The 19,447-nt window shown below is 46.8% G+C and overlaps 1 protein-coding gene across 10 annotated transcripts in view; it reads left to right on the top strand.

The window, feature by feature from the left end:
* AGBL5 (AGBL carboxypeptidase 5) overlaps positions 1-19,447 on the top strand; it is a 358,598-nt gene that overhangs the window by 180,227 nt on the left and 158,924 nt on the right. For all 10 annotated transcript variants that reach the window (XR_011203584.1, XR_011203583.1, XM_069233618.1 and 7 more), the window contains one exon: positions 9,091-9,260. Coding sequence is in view for 8 of the 10 variants with exons in the window: in XM_069233618.1 (XP_069089719.1) it covers positions 9,091-9,260 (170 nt within the window). In the remaining 2 variants the exon portion in view is untranslated. The remainder of the gene's footprint in view (positions 1-9,090; positions 9,261-19,447) is intronic.

The following is a 19,447-nucleotide window of genomic DNA, read 5'->3' as shown; positions in this document are numbered from 1 at the left end:
GAGGAAATCACTACAGACACTTGGGTTCTAGCAATTATCCAACATGGTTATTGCATAGAATTTCTACAATTCCCTCCAAACATACCACCAAAAGCACAAAATTTAACAACACACCATTCCAATCTCCTGGAGATAGAAGTGCAGGCACTATTGCAAAAGAATGCAATCGAATTAGTGCCAAACACACAAATAAACACAGGAGTTTACTCACTGTACTTTCTGATACCAAAGAAGGACAAAACACTGAGACCAATCCTAGACCTCAGAGTAGTGAACACTTTCATCAAATCAGACCACTTCCACATGGTCACACTACAAGAAGTATTGCCATTGCTAAAACTACACGACTACATGGCAACTTTAGACCTCAAGGATGCTTATTTCCATATACCAATACACCCATCGCACAGGAAATACCTAAGGTTTGTATTCAAAGGAATACATTACCAATTCAAGGTACTGCCTTTCGGATTAACAACCGCACCAAGAGTCTTTACCAAATGTCTAGCGGTAGTCGCTGCACACATAAGAAGGCAGCAAATACATGTGTTCCCATATTTGGACGACTGGCTAATCAAGGCCCATTCGTTCATAGAGTGCTCAAATCACACAAATCAGATCATACAAACCCTCTTCAAACTCGGGTTCACCGTCAACTTTACAAAATCCAACATTCTGCCGCGCAAGGTACAACAATACCTAGGAGCCATAATAGACACATCAAAGGGAGTAGCCACTCCAAGTCCACAAAGAATTCTAAATTTCAACACCATCATACAACGCATGTATCCAACACAAAAGATACAGGCAAAGATGGTATTACAACTCCTAGGCATGATGTCATCATGCATAGCCATTGTCCCAAACGCAAGACTGCACATGAGGCCCTTACAACAATGCCTAGCATCACAGTGGTCTCAAGCACAGGGTCACCTTCTAGATCTGGTGTTAATAGACCGCCAAACTTACCTCTCGCTTCTGTGGTGGAACAACATAAATTTAAACAAGGGGCGGCCTTTCCAAGACCCAGTGCCACAATACGTAATAACAACAGATGCTTCCATGACAGGGTGGGGAGCACACCTCGATCAACACAGCATACAAGGACAATGGAACGTACATCAAACAAAACTGCATATCAATCACCTAGAACTTCTAGCAGTTTTTCAAGCACTAAAAGCTTTCCAACCAATAATAGTTCACAAATACATTCTCGTCAAAACAGACAACATGACAACAATGTATTATCTAAACAAGCAGGGGGGGACGCACTCCACGCAGTTAAGCCTGCTAGCACAAAAAATTTGGCATTGGGCAATTCACAACCAAATTCGCCTAATTGCACAGTTTATACCAGGGATACAAAATCAACTCGCAGACAATCTCTCTCGAGATCACCAACAGGTCCACGAATGGGAAATTCACCCCCAAATTCTGAACACTTATTTCAAACTCTGGGGAACACCTCAGATAGACTTGTTTGCGACAAGGGAGAACGCAAAATGCCAAAACTTCGCATCCAGATACCCACACAAACAATCCCAAGGCAATGCCCTATGGATGAACTGGTCAGGGATATTTGCTTACGCTTTTCCTCCTCTCCCTCTCCTTCCTTACCTGGTAAACAAACTCAGTCAAAGCAAACTCAAACTCATATTGATAGCACCAACTTGGGCAAGGCAACCCTGGTACACAACGCTGCTAGACCTATCAGTGGTACCCTGCATCAAATTGCCCAACAGGCCAGATCTGTTGACACAGCACAACCAAAAGATCAGACACCCAGATCCAGCATCGCTGAATCTAGCAATCTGGCTCCTGAAATCCTAGAATTCGGGCACTTACAACTTACCCAAGAATGTATGGAAGTCATAAAACAAGCCAGAAGGCCATCCACCAGGCACTGCTATGCAAGTAAATGGAAGAGGTTTGTTTGCTACTGCCATATTAATCAGATACAACCAATACACACAACTCCAGAACATGTAGTGGGTTACTTGCTTCACTTACAAAAATCTAACCTAGCTTTCTCTTCCATTAAGATTCACCTTGCAGCAATATCTGCATACCTGCAAACTACCTATTCAACTTCCCTATATAAAATACCAGTCATTAAAGCATTCATGGAGGGCCTTAGGAGAATTATACCACCAAGAACACTACCTGTTCCTTCATGGAACCTAAATGTTGTCCTAACTAGACTTATGGGTCCACCTTTTGAACCCATGCACTCCTGCGACATACAGTTCCTAACCTGGAAGGTGGCATTTCTCATCGCCATTACTTCCCTAAGAAGAGTAAGCGAGATTCAGGCGTTTACTATACAGGAACCTTTTATACAACTACACAAAAATAAAGTCGTCCTAAGGACCAATCCTAAATTTTTGCCAAAGGTTATTTCACCATTCCATCTAAATCAAACAGTGGAACTTCCAGTGTTCTTTCCACAGCCAGATACCGTAGCTGAAAGGGCACTACATACATTAGATGTCAAAAGAGCATTGATGTATTACATTGACAGAACAAAAAACATCAGAAAGACTAAACAACTCTTTATTGCATTTCAAAAACCTCATGCAGGAAACCCAATTTCAAAACAAGGTATAGCCAGATGGATAGTTAAATGCATCCAAATCTGCTACCTTAAAGCTAAACGACAGCTGCCCATTACACCAAGGGCACACTCAACCAGAAAGAAAGGTGCTACCATGGCCTTTCTAGGAAACATCCCAATGCAAGAAATATGTAAGGCAGCCACATGGTCTACGCCTCACACATTCACCAAGCACTACTGTGTAGACGTGTTATCCGCACAACAAGCCACAGTAGGTCAAGCCGTATTAAGGACATTATTTCAGACTACTTCCACTCCTACAGGCTGATCCACCGCTTTTGGGGAAATAACTGCTTACTAGTCTATGCAGAACATGCGTATCTACAGCGACAGATGCCATCGAACTGAAAATGTCACTTACCCAGTGTACATCTGTTCGTGGCATCAGTCGCAGTAGATTCGCATGTGCCCACCCGCCTCCCCGGGAGCCTGTAGCAGTTTGGAAGTTACCTTCAATTATTTATATATGTATCATCTCAACCTTAAATAGGTACATACTTAGTCACTCCATTGCATGGGCACTATTACTACAATTCAACTCCTACCTCACCCTCTGCGGGGAAAAACAATCGAAGATGGAGTCGACGCCCATGCGCAATGGAGACAAAAGGAGGAGTCACTCGGTCCCGTGACTCGAAAGACTTCTTCGAAGAAAAACAACTTGTAACACTCCGGCCCAACACCAGATGGCGAGCTATTGCAGAACATGCGAATCTACTGCGACTGATGCCACGAACAGATGTACACTCGGTAAGTGACATTTTCATTTTCATAGATCCACATGCGATGGGACCCACCCTCCTCCTCTGAGAGGGTCCCCTTATAGCTCATATACAAATGATTACACTTGTGCTTGAAAATCTGAGGGAAACAGCCTCTCTTGGGAGTATCCTAGAGGGCGCTGTTGTCTGATTGGTCATAGTTCAAGTTTGGTCCTTTATTAAAGAAGGACAAAGATATGTTATTAAAGAGATTGTTCATTGCCATCGAGACCTGTGGTGGTAATGCATACTGCTATATTATTGGAACCGTGGAACTCCCATTTTGATGACAGGGAATGATTCAAACATGTGACTCTATGAAAGACACCAATACTGGATAACTGTAGTCGTTATAGTTATGTAACTCATTTTCTTCTCTGAGTCAAAGCACCTGCCATAGCATGACAGGTAGCATCTTTTCAACAGTAATTGGATTCTCCGAATAGGGATATTGCAAATCGGAGCACTAGAAAAACATTCCTACAGGAAGCAAAACACTTAGTTGGCCTATTTAGTCTATATATGAATTGTTTCCTTATGTTGGTACATGGTGATGGTTCTTAATAGTCCAACAAATGGATGAATACACATTCTACAGAAGTTGGCAAAGCCTAGCAAACTTTCTAATTTCCCCACTGAACAATTGCTTACACTTCTTTCTCATTCGTCTTGATGACGGTTGCAATCATGTATCAAAGAAGCGATGCTGTAGTAGTGTGAAGAAGCACTAATTTATCTTGGTAAAAAGATAGCGGTCTCTGTCGTTGTAAGACTGCCTTAACATGTTGTATGTGTGTCCAGCCGCGGCCTGACCTTTGGCACATGCTCGCCTTCTGCTCCACAAGAAGAATGTCTGTCGTTTTCACGTCTGGCTGCCAGGAGCTAGACATGCACTATTTGCTCAGGCTCCTGGCTTCCTGAGCTGAACTTTGCTGAGTTGAGGAGGTCTCAGCTCTTCTGAGTGTGACCTCCTCAACATAGGTCCTTGAGGCCCTCCCCCTCGGTGACGAGTGTTAGTGTCACTCATTGACTTTGACCTGGGTGCTTCGCTGACCCTTTCCCACTATCTTAAGGCCAGCCAGTGAGGGAAGGCAGCAGCCCCAACCCTCCTGGGACCTCTGAGGCCGAGCTGCAGGGGGTGTTTGGTGAGGGGTGCGGGGTGGGTGAAGTTGCATTTTTTTTTTTTAAATTTTTTTTTTTAAATGTTCAAATATTTGGTAATGAGTGTTGTGAATGGATGTGTGAAAGAATGAGTGTGCGTGTGTCCTGTCCGCCCCCTCCCTCCTAAAATTACCGGCCCCCACTCTGTGCCTCCAGGAAATCTGAGTACTTTAGAATATCATTCAGATAAACTACTAACCAGGACCCCAGTGATTATGCTCTCTTCCTTTAAACTTGGTTACTTGAACCACATACACACCACATTTGGTAGACTGGTGCCCCCATGTAAGTCCCTAGTATATAGTACCGAGGTACCCAGGGCATTTGGGTACCAGAGAATCCCCATGGGCTGCAGCATGTATTATGCTGCCTACGGGGAACCCATTTAAAGGGCATCTGCAGGCCTGCCATTGCAGCCTGCGTGAAAGGGTGCATGCACCCATTTCACCACAGGTCACTGTAAGTCACCCCTATGGTAGGCCCTCCTAGCCCAGAGGGCAGGGTGCAAGTACCAGTGTGTGAGAGCCACCCCTGCACTAGCAGAGGTGCCTCCACGAACTCCAGTTCCATTTTCCTGGACTTTGTGAGTGTGGGGACACAATTTTATGCGTGTACTGGGCATGCGTCACTACCTATGTCCTGCTACATAATGGTAACTCCGAACCTGGGCATTTTTGGTATCAAACATGTCAGAATCATACCCCAATACTGTTGCCAGTATTGGAAGTATGATTCCATGCACTCCGGGGGCTCCTTAGAGGACCCCCAGCCTTGCTCCTACCAGTTTGCAGGGTTTTCCCCGGCAGCCTGTGCTGCTGCCATCCTACAGATGGGTTTCTGCCATTCTGCTGCTTGAACAGCTCAAATGATCTCCTTTGGGAGAGGGAGGCAACACCCTCTCCTTTTGAAAATAGGTATTACATGACTTGGGAGGGGTGGCCTCCCCAAGCCATCAGTATGCTTTGAAGGGCACATTTGGTGCCCTTCTTGCATAAACCAGTCTGCACCGCTCAGGGACCTCCAGTCCCTGCTCTGGTGCGAAACTGGACAATGGAAAGGGAGTTACCACTCCCCTGTCCATCACCAGCCCAGGGGTGGTTCCTAGAGCTCCTCCTGGTGGCCACTTGGTTCTGCTATCTTCAATTCAAGATGGGTAGAGGCCCCTGGGAGCACCTGAGTGGCCAGGCAGGTGACATAACAGCCCCCTCCTGATCGGTGGTCACCTTGCTAGATAACCAATCCCCCTTCCAGGGCTATTTAGAGTCTCCCTCTTGGGTGGGTCCTCAGATTAGATGTGCAAGATTCCAGCAGGACTCCTCTGTAGTGTTTACTTTGACTTCTGGCCACTGGAACCAAAACTGAACTTCACAGGAACCTACAATCTGCACCTCCAGCTAAGACTTCGCCCTGCAACATTGTTTCTCTGGCTCTTTCCAGCAACTGAAACATTTCCCCGGCTGTGCATCCTCTAAGGGTGGCAAGTCTACAGTCTGCACCAAGAAGCAAGAAGGAATCTCCCTTGGAGTGAAGGAGTCACTCCTCTGCATCTGCAGGCACTAACTGCAGCAATGACCGACGGTGTGGGTCCTCTATGCTGCAACTCTGCGTGGATCCTGCAACATAGATGTTGGGCTGGAGTGGTCCCCTTGGCCCCCTCTACCAGCTGTCCAACTTTGGAGGTGGTGAGTCTTTGCCTCTCCTTGTAGAACAGTATCCCTGAGCACTCCGACTCTTGCAGCTACCAAGACTTTTTGACTCTTCTTCCAAGGGATCTTCAGGTTCCGTGTAGCCCCGGTCTCCAGCACTCTTCCCTGCAACACGTGGTCTCCTGTCTGCTGCTCCAGCGACGTGGGACTCCTTTCCAGGTGTGCTAAGTCGGCCTCACTGCAACTCCTGTGACTGTTGCCTCCTTAGAGGATCCCCAGTATTGCTCCTACCAGCCTTCTGGTGTTTTCCGGGGAGCCCAAGCTGCTGCCGCCCCTCAGACAGGTTTCTGCCCTCCTGCTGCTTGAACAGCTCAAGCCCAGGAAGGCAGAACAAAGGGTTTCCTTTGGGAGGAGGGGTGGAGGGATAACACCCTCTTCCTTTAGAAATAGGTGTTACATGGTTTGGGAGGGGTGGCCTCCCCAAGCCACTGGTATGCTTTGAAGGGCACTTTTGGTGCCTTTCATACGTAAACCAGTCTACACCAGTTCAGGGGGACCCCCCAATTCCCTGCTCTGGTGCAAAACTGGACAATGGAAAGGGGAGTGACGACTCCCTGTCCATCATCACCCCAGGGGTGGTGCCAAGAGCTCCTCCAGAGGGTCCCTGGGTTCTGCCATCTTGGATCCAAGGTGGGCAGGGGCCTCTGGGAGCATTTGAGTGGCCAGGTCAGGCAGGTGATGTCGGAGCCCCTTTCTGATAGATGGTCACCTGGCTAGGTGACCAATCCCCCTTTCAGGGCTATTTAGGGTCTCACTCTTGGGTGGGTCCTCATATTCGGCTTGCAAGATTCCAGCAGGACTCCTCTGCAACATCCTCTTCTAGCCACTGGAACTGCGACTCGGCCCTTCAGGAGCCGACAATCTGCATCCACAACAAAGACTCTGTTTGCAACATTGTTTCCACTGTTCCTTCCAGCTTCTGCACCATTTCCTCGGCTGTGCATCCTCGGAGGTCGGCAAGTCTTCAGTCTGCACAAGAAGGAATCTCCCTTGTATTGAAGGATTCACTCCCCTGCATCCGTAAGCACCAGTTGCAACGACGACCAGCTGCGTGGATTCTGCATCATGGGTGGTGGTCTGGAGTAGTCCTCTTGGTCCTCTCTGGAGGTAAGCCCTTGCCTTCCCACTCAGGACAGTACCACCTTCCACAGCGTCCCTTGCAGCTACCAAGGCTTGGTGGCATCTCCTCCAAAGGATCTTCAGGCTCCGTGTAGCCCTAGCCTCCAGCACTCCTTCCTGAGACGCACAGCCCTCTCTGTGCTTCTCCTGAAGTGTGGGACCCTTCTCCAGTCATGCTGCGTGAACTCCTCTGCGACTCCTGGTTCCTTTTCCATTGGGTCTCCTTTGGGGGCTACCTTTTCTTCTGTGGACTTTGCCGTGTTGAGGTTCCCCCTAGGACTTCCCCCATGGGCTAAGTCCTCCTGGACCTTGCTGGCCCCCGGCAGGGCCACTTTTGCTTCATCGTGACTTCTGCCTTTGTCAAGGCTTGTTGGTGGCTTTTCCATACCACTAACCGACTGCAATCTTCCATCCAGTGTGGGACATCGAGTGCATCCTCCAGGAACTCTTTTTCAGCTCCAGGGCTGCATTACTGACGTCTTCGTCCTACCGTTTACCAACTCCCCCAACCACAGACGCGTGGATAGTGGCTCCTGTTCCCACTAGACACTTCTGTGGCTTCTGGACTTGGTCCCCTTCTTCCACAGGTCTTCATTTTCAGGAATCCACTGCTGGTTTCTTACAGTCTTGTCTGGGTGTTGCAATTTTCTTCCTGTAGGTCCTTTTGGGAGGTTTGGGGAAAATCCCAAAACTTACTCCTTTCTTCCTGGTCGCTGGGGGGCACTGTGGTACTTATCTTTGGGGTTTCCTAGTTCCCCCAGCTCCCCTCTACACATCCCACTTACTTAGGTGGGGGCCCTGCATTTGCTTTCCATTTTTTAGCATATGTTTTGGGCTCCCCCTAGGGTCACTATTGTCTATTGCTATTTGCACTGTTTTCTATTGCTTTCTGTGTCTGTTTACTAGTGTATATCTAGTGTGCTACTTACCTCCTATTGGAGGGTTGCCTCTTTAGTACTTTTTGGTAAGTGTGTCACTAAAATAAAGTACCTTTTATTTTTGTAACACTGAGTGTTTTCCTTCAAGTGTTGTGTGGCTACAGTGGTACTGCATGAGGTTTGCATGTCTCCTAGATCAGCCTTGGCTGCTCATCCAAAGCTACCTTCCAGACACTGCCTACACTACACTAATATGGGATACCTGGTATAAGGTGTAAGAACCATAGGTACCCACCACACCCAGGCCAGCTTCCTACAAGATGCTTCTGTCAATCACTTCTTCAACACACCACACACGTTGGCTCACCTTCAACTGTGGTGGTAAAATCTATGTTGCTCATGGATAATCTTGTGATTCCCACTGCACCCTTGGCTTATCACTCTTATCCGAGACACCTTCAGTCTGTCATGGTGCCCTTGACAGCTTTTATGTTAATTTATTTATTTTATTCCTCCCCTTATAGGAAGGTGCCAGACAGATCCTTACAGCCAAGAACAAAATACATGTCCATTGTATAATCCCAGCAAGTCTGAACTATTACCACTAGATTTCACTGCTATATTGGTGTCTGCCTGATATTTGTACGTTGTACTCTTCAGGTGGTACTGTGAAAGGCAGGCATGACGATTACTAGTTCTACCTGCTTGAACATGCTGAGAATTCAAATTAATAATACAGTTCACTACTATATGATGGGGTTTCAAGGTTGTTTTATTCGAGCTGATAATTGGTATTTTGCTTGCTTGCAACATCAGGAAAATTATGTCTTGTTTATTTCTCTAACACACAGGTCGAAAACTTGCTTTTTCCTAAACTCATTGCACTCAACTCGGCTCACTTCGATTTCATGGCCTGCAATTTTTCAGAGAAGAACATGTATGCCAAGGACAAGCGAGATGGGCAGTCTAAAGAGGGAAGCGGGCGTGTGTCCATCCACAAAGCCACAGGGATCATTCACAGGTAGTTAAGTGACTCAGGTATTTTTAATAGTGTTAATTGGAGGTGAATCTTTCCATTTTTGTGCACACTTAACTTCTCTTGTGCTTCCTGTCTTTTCTGAAGTGACTTTATTAAGTGCATGTATTGGTTTAAGTCATCTTCTCTATTACGGTCACACAGTAATTCCCATTTAGTGCTTTTATGTCATACTTAACCAAACAATGTTGTAGCCCCCTGGACCTCCCCAGCACCTCACAATAACTCCAGTATTCATGATGTTTCATTTGTTCTTAATGAGTGCACCTTTCATTTGTTGAACAAGAAAGGAATATGCAATCAGTCCACATCCAAACATTGGCCATATTAGAGGACGAGCAATTTTCATAATGTTTGTCCATTGTAGGAAGCTGGCTCTTTTTATGGTGGTCTAAAATGAGGTATACCATGCAGAGAGTCCAGGGGTTTCCTTATACGTAAACCAGGGCTTGCTCTAGCAATCCCAAGGTGCTCTTTTAGGGGGTAGTGTGGTTGAGCAGCCTTAGGCTTATCAGAGAGGAGTGTTAGACGTCTGCAGTAGCCACACAGTCAATAAATGACACACAGGCCTCAAGAGGGAGTTCCACACCAATTTACAAAAATAAGTATTTTATATGTTTAGCCCAAGAATCAATATGAAAAGGTAAGTACGTTTTGTAGTAGAAATTCTTACAGTTTTGAAAAGTTGACAGTGCAGTTTCCTGAAGCTGCGATGTTAACCTATGGAGGAAACACACATATGGCAAACGGGGACTCAGCTGTGACTTACAAGACCAATCTTCCAGACTTAAGGTGAGTATGGGGCAGGGTCCTAGGCCACACCAACAGGTCACCTTGGGCGGCCGGGTGCAGAGGTGCAGTTCAATGGGGATTGGTCCAGTCAGAAAGGCACTGCAGGCAGGAACTGGGGGTCCAGTCCAGGTGAACCATCAAGGATATCCAGGACTTGTGATGCTCGGACATGGGGACACCTTTGATCCTCTTCTCCTGGTGGCCAGGTGCAGGGGTGTCCTTAGGCATCTGGTTTCTGTCACTGGAGCGGTCGCGATAGAGGGGGGCCTGCAGAAAGAGGCTGCAGGTGTGGACTAGGGTTCCAGTCCGACCAAGCCAACAAGTGGGCTTCAGTCTCACGAGGCTGGGAGACGTAGGGACAAACTTGGTTCTCTTGTCCTCGGTCCAGGGCAGCTGGGTACAGAGGTGTCCTGAGGTGTCTGGTCTTTGTCTCCAGGTCACTTGCAATAGAGGGGAGGACCCACACAAAAAGGCTGCAGGCATTGTCAGGAAGGTCACAGTGGGTAGACCCAAGGTGGACTTCATCTCAGGAGGGCCTAGGGACCACGCTGGCAACGTTGGCCCACTTTGACTCTGGATAGGGGGCACAGGTGCATTGGTGCTTTTTCGGTGTTGGGTTTTAGCAGTCTGGAATCCTCTCAGTTCTTCTTTAGGTGCCTGCAAGATGCAGGGAAGCAGCCTCGCTATTCAAAGGGTGTTCCTGGTGTTGGGGTGAAGGTTGGCAGCCCTTCTGGGCTTTTGGAGGTACAGGCAGCTGCATGGCAGGCATCTTTCTTGCAATTGCCAAAGTCAGCTGGTAGGGTTGGCTCCGAGCCAGTCACTGGTCTTCAGATCTTGCCTTTTGTGTCTCTGGCGTGTCCTTCTTCTTTCTTCAGGTCAGCAGGATCTGATTTCCTGGTTCCAGAGGTTCATCTAAATGCTGAATATTTTGGGCTTTAGGGGAGTGTAGGGGAGTAGCCAATGGGCTACTTACCCCTGGGGTCACTACAACCCCTATATGACCACTTCCTGTGGGAAGTATGCATAATCCTGTCCCAGAGTTCCTTCTTCTGCCATCACCAAGATGGCAGACTTTGAAATTTTGTGTTCTCACCTTAGAGGTGGGACTGACGTGGGAGTGGACATGCCTTTCTGACTACTCATTTTCCTGCCTGTCCAGGTGCCAAATGGGCCTTGGGGCAAGAGAGTCGGCAAGTCCTTTCTGAGGAATGCCAGATCTGCATATCAAGGACTGTGGGCTTCTTTGAAGCCCCCTGCCTTGGAAGGCAGATTTGAAGGTCATCTGGTTGGGAGGGGTGGGCTAACACCCCTGCTAGAGCAGGTTTTGTTCCTGACTGCCCAAGAGCAGAGGCTCTTCCCCTAGGGGGTCGGAAACCTGTGGCAGGCAGGTTACAACTAGTCAGCCAGCACACAGGTAGGTTTTTCAGGGATCACCTCTACGGTATCTTCTGGGTCCGTATAGTAATAAATCCATCACTAGAATCAGTGAGGGTGTATTAATACAAAATGTTTGATACCAAACATCCTTACTTTCAGTGAAGCCATCATGTAGCTGTGGAACTTGTATTGACTGATGTCCAGCACATGTACGTAAAATGGCTTCCCTGATCACTTACTTTGTCTAAGAATTGACATAGACATAGCATTGGCATATCTGCTCTTGCAGTTATGTCCCAATATGTAATTAAATGCACCCTTCCTTAGGGCTGTAAGGCCAATCTTAACTGGCCTCTTAGCTACTAAGTTAGCTTTTTTTGATAAGACTTTTTGCTGATCTGGAAAGGAGAAACACAAATGTTGTGGTTTGTCTTTCAGACTCCCTCGCCATAGGAGTGAGACATGTTCCAAACGTTCCCATATAGGGGTTTGAATGTTTGATAAGGCTATGGTTTGAAGGCTAAGCCAGTCCTTCATGCCAAGAGATGGTGTAAAGTGGATCGCAAATGAACAGAAGGGTGCTTGATCTGTGCTGGAGTGAAGCGAGTCCAGGAGCTCAGGAGATCCTCAACCCCATAAGTAGGGTACTGGGGAAAGGATGGTTATACAGCTGTGCAGGGAAGTTCACAAGATGGCGCCCGCCTGGTCCTAAGCTCCTGCCACATCAGAGGATAGATTTAGACTTAGAGGGGCAAAGTTTAGACTGACAGGGATCCTGACACTCGCGAGCACATACACAACTGACTGCAGCAGGGAGGCTGATGCAAGAGAAGAAGATGCCAAGAGATTGTAAGAAAGGCACCTGGTCACCACATGATGGCAGCACTGGCATAAAGAGCAGACCCCAGAGTGAGGGGGAACACCCAGTTAGGGGCTCAGTTGAAATGAATTCAGTGAAGAATGAGATTCCCATCCGCCTTAGACTACTGGGCCAGGTTATTAGTGTAATTGCAGACGATATGCAGTGGCGTACCCTGTGAGGAGACGGTCTACAGATGCACATGGCCCAGATTATGCATCGGAGGAGGTTGGTCCCCTATCATTAAGAAGTAGACTGACTTTGAGGTCCAGGGGATTGTGTGGCAATGTCCAATTACTGTGGAGGTCACTGGTGGGAATCCGAGGCTCATACCTAGGTGAACGGGCCCAGGTTTGGTCCCCCTGATTTGTTGATGGCCGAGAAGTGTTGATGGGGGATATTACTGAAGATCACAATAGCTACTACATTCCTAAGAAAGAGCCCAGAGTCCAGTAAGGCCCACCAAAGATGGTGGGGACACACTACTTTAGGCAGGAGACCACACATGGAATCATAGCACCTTTTTCTAGGGCCAGTTTTGGTGTAAGAGTGTCAGCATTTGTGGCAGACCCTGGCAGTACGGAATCAATCCTGTACCTGACATATCAGCTACCTCTTAAATCTGTAGTAGGGTGGACTTCTGTAAACTTTGGAGCACCTAACTTGATGATGGCAGGTTTAAGGCCTGTGATGGACACTTTCATTAAGGTTATGCTTGAACAAAGGGGAAGCAAGAAAAAAAGGAACTCAAAACTAGTTAACACTGGTAGTGGCCAGAGAAAACTGGACCTTAACCTGGGGAATGATGCTCTGTGTAAAAAGCTCATGGAACAGTTGTTCTCTGGAATTAAAAATCAGACTGCTGCTTTTAAAGAAAATAGAAACAGAACCTCAAGGACTTTAAAACGGATTTGTCAGAGCTGAGGGCCAGAGTCCATTTTCGTGAAGAAACAATTGATGAATGCACAATGAGCCAAAGGAATTTGGAGAGGAACTCCTGGTGTTGTAACAGACAAAATGTGAGCCTGCTGGAGAAGCAAGAGGACCTGGAGTACAGAGAAATAATATCCAGGTGATTAGAGACCTTGCAGGAGCAGAGGACGGAAACACTAAGACCTATATGCAAGAGCTGTTTCATGCCATTCTAAAAAAAAATGAAGAGCCTTCCACAATCCGAATTGATATAGCACATATAGTTACGGGATGGCACATTAAGATCTGCTTACATCCTAACCTCATAGTGCATGTTTGTTACTTCGATGCCAAAGCATGCATCATGGTAAATGCCTGGGGGGGGGGGGGTGTTAGGGGTTAGGGATTGTAGGGGGTGGTGTACGGGGAGGGGTATATTGTACAATGGATTTTCATAAGACTTATTTATTACCTTGCAGAAATGGCAAGTGCTTCTCCTGGTGACATTCTTTCTGTGAACAAAGGCTGTGGTCCACAGAACCACTGAAGGGAGTCGGGAGATTCTGGGGTTGGAGCAGTAGAGCAACCAAACAACTAAAACGAGAGTGGAGGGCACTCTAACACCATGTGAACCTGTATGGTAGAGGTTGAGCCGAGGAAGACTAGGGACGACAAAGAATACAATTTCCCTGGGAGAAGAGGGAACATGAGCACTACAGAGAGTCAGTGCTGCATCAGAGCTGGTTTGTGTGGACTCCGATAAGGATAGATCTTCTGAATATTGAGTATGGTAGCACTGGGGTTTGTGCAGATATTATGTGGTATGGGGGTATAGCTTGGATAGAAGAACTTGGTGGCTTGAGATGTGCCAGACTTCATGAAAAGATAAAATGGCATGGGAGGAGAATAACATGGGCACTCCACTACTTGCCTTCATTACTGGCCATAAATTACACTGGAGGCTGAGCAGTAGTTGGTCGCTACAGAGGTGTGGGATACGAATGTTCTCAGGAGAATCAGGGGTGTGACCATTAGTGATGACAAAGTTGATCAGGTAGGAAGTATTCCATGAGGTGAGAAGGGCACTGGAGAGATGTAGGGGAGACACCTCTGAGAGTCCTCCGTGATCCTGCGATCATGGAATTAGTTCAGTTCTGTTTGGGGATTTTCAGGGAGGTGGAAGGGGGGGGAGGAGGAGGGAACAAGCCTATAGGTGGCCCTGGTGCTCATTGAAATATTGGTACTTATTGACTGCACACCACAGTCACAAACACTGCAAATAAGATAAGTGGAATAAAGATTGGAAGAAGTGTCCCAGACGTAAATAGAGGACGAATCTGTGTTTTCCACCAGTGTTAAATATACCCACTTATGATGATAGGGAGCCTCAAAATCCCAACTAAAAGGATGGGGATAATCCTATTGGATATAGATTTCCTCTAGGTGATCCATTTCCTGTGGTCTGATACCTACTGGATGATGCTCTTGTCCATCCCTCAAAAAAACTTCTGATTAGTACCACAGATGAAGGCAGAAGTTAGTATACTTTTGTCCTTGCATCTGGCGTTCAAGGTGCACCCTTCACACTGGATAAGGAAGAGAGTTCAATGTGCACTCCTTGCACTGTATAAGGAAGGGGGTTGGCTCCTCCTGAACAATACACTGAAAGTAATGACTTTGTGCTGTCACAACAGTTTATGCCCCCAATACCGTTTAGGAGAGAGATTTCAGAGGGATGTTAAAGGGAAAGAAAATAAATCAACCAGTCCTATTATGTTAGGAGACAATTTACTTAGATCTTGAGTGAATCTGAGGATACAAGATTTGGTTGTCCAGGGACACTATCTGAAGAGGGAAGAAATGGCTGGAGAACCTAGACTTGGTGCATCTATGGAAACCCAATCATACCCTTACATCAGTTTCCTCCTATTATTAGGGGGCACATAGCACTTATGCAAAGTTAGATCACCTACTAGTCAACAGCTGTATCCTGTATATGGTAGGGGAAAGTGGAACAGCGGCCCCTTACATTATTGGGCTATAGTCTTGCTACAAGCACCCTCGATTGGCGGGACAGAGGGCCTCCTGAGGGCAAGGGGAAATGGGGGTTAAATGGGATGCTCTTCAGGGACTAGGTGCCAGATGTATCAGAAGCTTTTACCCATTCTTTGTCTATGGGGAAATTTAGTCTTTCTTATGGCCCTAAGTGATGTGCATAAACATAACAAAATGTTAGATAATACCTTAAACATAATCAAGAAGGGAGCACAGGAATATTGTGAGATGAATTGAAAGTCGTGACCGAGAGCACTTTATAGAGAAAGTAGCTCACTTGGAACAGATACAGGAGGTAACTGCTGACTTTTATGCAGCATTATCTGGCTGAAACATGTTTCTCTAAGATCACAGAATTAGGTGGAAAATAGAAGCACAAAAAACTGTGGAGGAAGTCCTGCAGGATATACAGAGCTGCAAGCTTTCAAAAAGCCCTGCGACCAGATCTGGTCTTTGCAGACTTTTATTGACTCTCTAGCCCTTTGCTCGTGGGAATCTTCACACCACTTATGAATGAAATTCTCACTGGAGCAGCTCTGGTGGTATTGATGAGTGAGTCATACATTGCACTTATACATAAGCCCAGAAAAGATCATAAACTCTGCTACTCGTTGTAAGGAAATGTCTCCTTGGCATGGTTACCCCCTAACTTTTTTGCCTTTGCTGATGCGAAGTTATGATTTGAAAGTGTGCTGGGACCCTGCTAACCAGGCCCCAGCACCAGTGTTCTTTCCCTAAACTGTACCTTGGTCTCCACAATTGGCACAACCCTGGCACTCAGTTAAGTCCCTTCTAACTGGTACCTCTGGTACCAAGGGCCCTGATGCCAGGGAAGGTCTCTAAGGGCTGCAGCATGTCTTATGCCACCCTGGGGACCCCTCACTCAGCACATGCACTGTCTCACAGCTTGTGTGTGCTGGTGGGGAGAAAATGACTAAGTCGACATGGCACTCCCCTCAGAGTGCCATGCCAACCTCACACTGCCTGTGGCATAGGTAAGTCACCCCTCTAGCAGGCCTTACAGCCCTAAGGCAGGGTGCGCTATACCACAGGTGAGGGCATATGTGCATGAGCACTATGCCACTACAGTGTCTAAGCAAAACATTAGACATTAGGAGTGCAGGGTAGCCATAAGAGTATATGGTCTGGGAGTTTGTCAAACACGAATTCCACAGTTCCATAATGGCTACACTGAAAACTGGGGAGTTTGGTATCAAACTTCTCAGCACAATAAATGCACACTGATGCCAGTGTGCAATTTATTGTAACATACACGCAGAGGGCATCTTAGATATGCCCCCTGAATGCCAACCCGACTTCTAGTGTAGGCTGACCAGTTCCTGCCACACACCAGACATGTTGCTGGCCACCTGGGGAGAGTGCCTTTGTCACTCTGTGGCCAGGAACAAAACCTGTACTGGGTGGAGGTGCTTCTCACCTCCCCCTGCAGGACCTGTAACACCTGGCAGTGAGCTTCAAAGGCTCACCCCTTTTGTTACGGCACCCCAGGGCATCCCAGCTAGTGGAGATGCCCGCCCCTCCGGCTACTGCCCCCACTTTTGGCGGCAAGGCTGGAGGAGATAATGAGATAAACAAGGAGGAGTCACCCACCAGTCAGGACAGCCCCTAAGGTGTCCTGAGCTGAGGTGACCCCTGCCTTGAGAAATCCTCAATCTTGAGTTTGGAGGATTCCCCCCAATAGGATTAGGGATGTGCCCCCCTCCCCACAGGGGTGTAGCCACCCTCAAGGACAGTAGCCATTGGCTACTGCCCACCCAGACCTAAACACCCCCCTAAATTCAGTATTTAGGGGCTCCCCAGATCCCAGGAAATCAGATTCCTGCAACCTGAAGAAACAAGAAGGACTGCTGACCTACAAACCTGCAGAGAAGGAGGAAGACGACAACTGCTTTGGCCCCAGCCCTACCGGCCTGTCTCCAAATTTGAAAACCTGCTCCAGCGACGCATCCAACAAGGACCAGCGACCTCTGAAGCCTCAGAGGACTGCCCTGGACTAAAGGACCAAGAAACTCTCGTGAACAGCAGCCCTGTTCAAAACCAGTTACTTCTTTGCAACAAAGAAGCAACTTTCAAAGACTGCACGTTTCCCGCCGGAAGTATTAGACTTCACACTCTGCACCTGACGCCCCCAGCTCGAGATCCAGAGAACAAACACCTCAGGGAGGACTCCCCGGCGACTGCGAGCCTGTGAGTAACCAGAGAGGAGCTCCCTCAGCGACGCCTGCAGAGAGAATCCAGAGGCTCCCCCTGACCGCTACTGCCTGTAACAGTGCACCCGCAGCCCCAGGACCTGAAGGAACCGAACCTCAATGCAGGAGTGACACCCAGGCGACCCTCTGCCTAGCCCAGGTGGTGGCTGTCCCGAGAAGCTCCCCCTGTGCCTGCCTGCACCGCTAGAGTGACCCCCCCAGTCCCTCCATTGTTTCCTACCTGAAACCCGACGCCTGCCTTGCACACTGCACCCGGCCGCCCCTGTGCCGCTGAGGGTGTGTTTTGTGTGCCTACTTGTGTCCTCCCTGGTGCTCTACAAAACCCCTCTCGTCTGCCCCCGAGGACGCAGGTACTTACCTGCTGGCAGAGTGGAACCGGAGCACCCCTGTTCTCCATAGGTGCCTATGTGTTTTGGGCACCTCTTTGACCTCTGCACCTGACAGGCCCTGAGCTGCTGGTGTGGTAACTTTTGTGGTTGCCTTGAACCCCCAACGGTGGGCTACCTATGCCCCAGAACTGAGACTTGTACGTGTTTTACATACCTCGTAATCTAACCTTTACTTACCTTCCCCAGGAACTGTTGATTTTTGTACTGTGTCCACTTTGAAAATAGCTTATTGCCATTTTTACAAAGACTGTACATGATATTGTTTTCATTCAAAGTTCCTAAAGTATCTAAGTGAAGTACCTTACATTTAAAGTGTTTAATGTAAATCTTGAACCTGTGGTTCTTAAAATAAACTAAGAAAATTTATTTTTCAATATAAAACCCTATTGGCCTGGAGTAAGTCTTTGAGTGTGTGTTCCTCATTTATTGCCTGTGTATATGTACAACAAATGCTTAACACTACCCTCTGATAAGCCTACTGCTCGACCACACTACCACAAAATAGAGCATTAGAATTATCTACTTTTGCCACTATCTTACCTCTAAGGGTGCACACTATTTCTCACTTTGAAATAGTATATACAGAGCCAACTTCTTACACTAGTCATCTGATATTCCTTCTCAATCTAGATGGGAAGTTCTTCTCTAAAAACGTAGGTGGGAGACCAGATAGCTACTAGTCCAATCTTTTATATTCAAATCAGGTGGGAAGTTGGGGGATAATACTGGACTCCTTTGGGATTCAGGAATAAGCATGCTGTTTTTATGATGTTAATGAACATTAAAGATGATCCCATGAAACAGATGCCTCCTATCTATATTCCTAGGTTTAAGTCATGGGTACAAGTTCATAAACAACCCTTCCTTCTCACTATTAACTTACAATGTAGCTGGAAATTATTTAATCACATCCTTTTTTGGGCATTTACCATCCAAATGAACTGCCTAACAGGACAGCTGATCTTCTCCATTGCTCAGGAAACAAATGGCAGGATTCTGAGATCTATAGGTGACTATATGCACCGTTTTTGTCATTTATTTTCTAGTGCAATACTGGGATTACATGTAAGTAACTTTACGTTTTTGTTAGAAGTTGTTTCACAAAGTTTATGTCCTTTTATAGGACCACTATTTGTCATTCTGTACACTAATGAGCCCCACATGTGATAAAAAAAATTAATATTTTAACTTGGACTGAAACAGTCATATTTTATCAAGGGAACCTCATAAGCTCAGAGAAGCTCGGGTAACTAACTGTGAAATGAATTTGTGTAATCAGATTTGATAAGTTGCAGGTCGTTTTACATGTTTTTTAAATCTTTAAATTAAAGTTACCTGCTGAGTTTAATTTGAAAGCAGAATATTTAGTTATTATTTTTTTCTTATTTATATAACACCGACCAGTATCTCATGTAGGTCCGAGCAATCTACTGCACACAAAATACAGACTATAATTTAATTGACACACATTTGAGGAGTAAGGTCAACACATTAGGTAGCAGGTCCAGCCCAGAGAGCCAGTAGGAAATCAACCGCCATCCTCCGGAAAAGTCCAGG

This window comes from Pleurodeles waltl, chromosome 5 (assembly GCF_031143425.1).
Source record: "Pleurodeles waltl isolate 20211129_DDA chromosome 5, aPleWal1.hap1.20221129, whole genome shotgun sequence".
In the NCBI taxonomy this organism is placed as follows: Eukaryota; Metazoa; Chordata; class Amphibia; order Caudata; family Salamandridae; genus Pleurodeles; species Pleurodeles waltl.
This window is presented reverse-complemented; position numbering and strand designations above follow the sequence as displayed.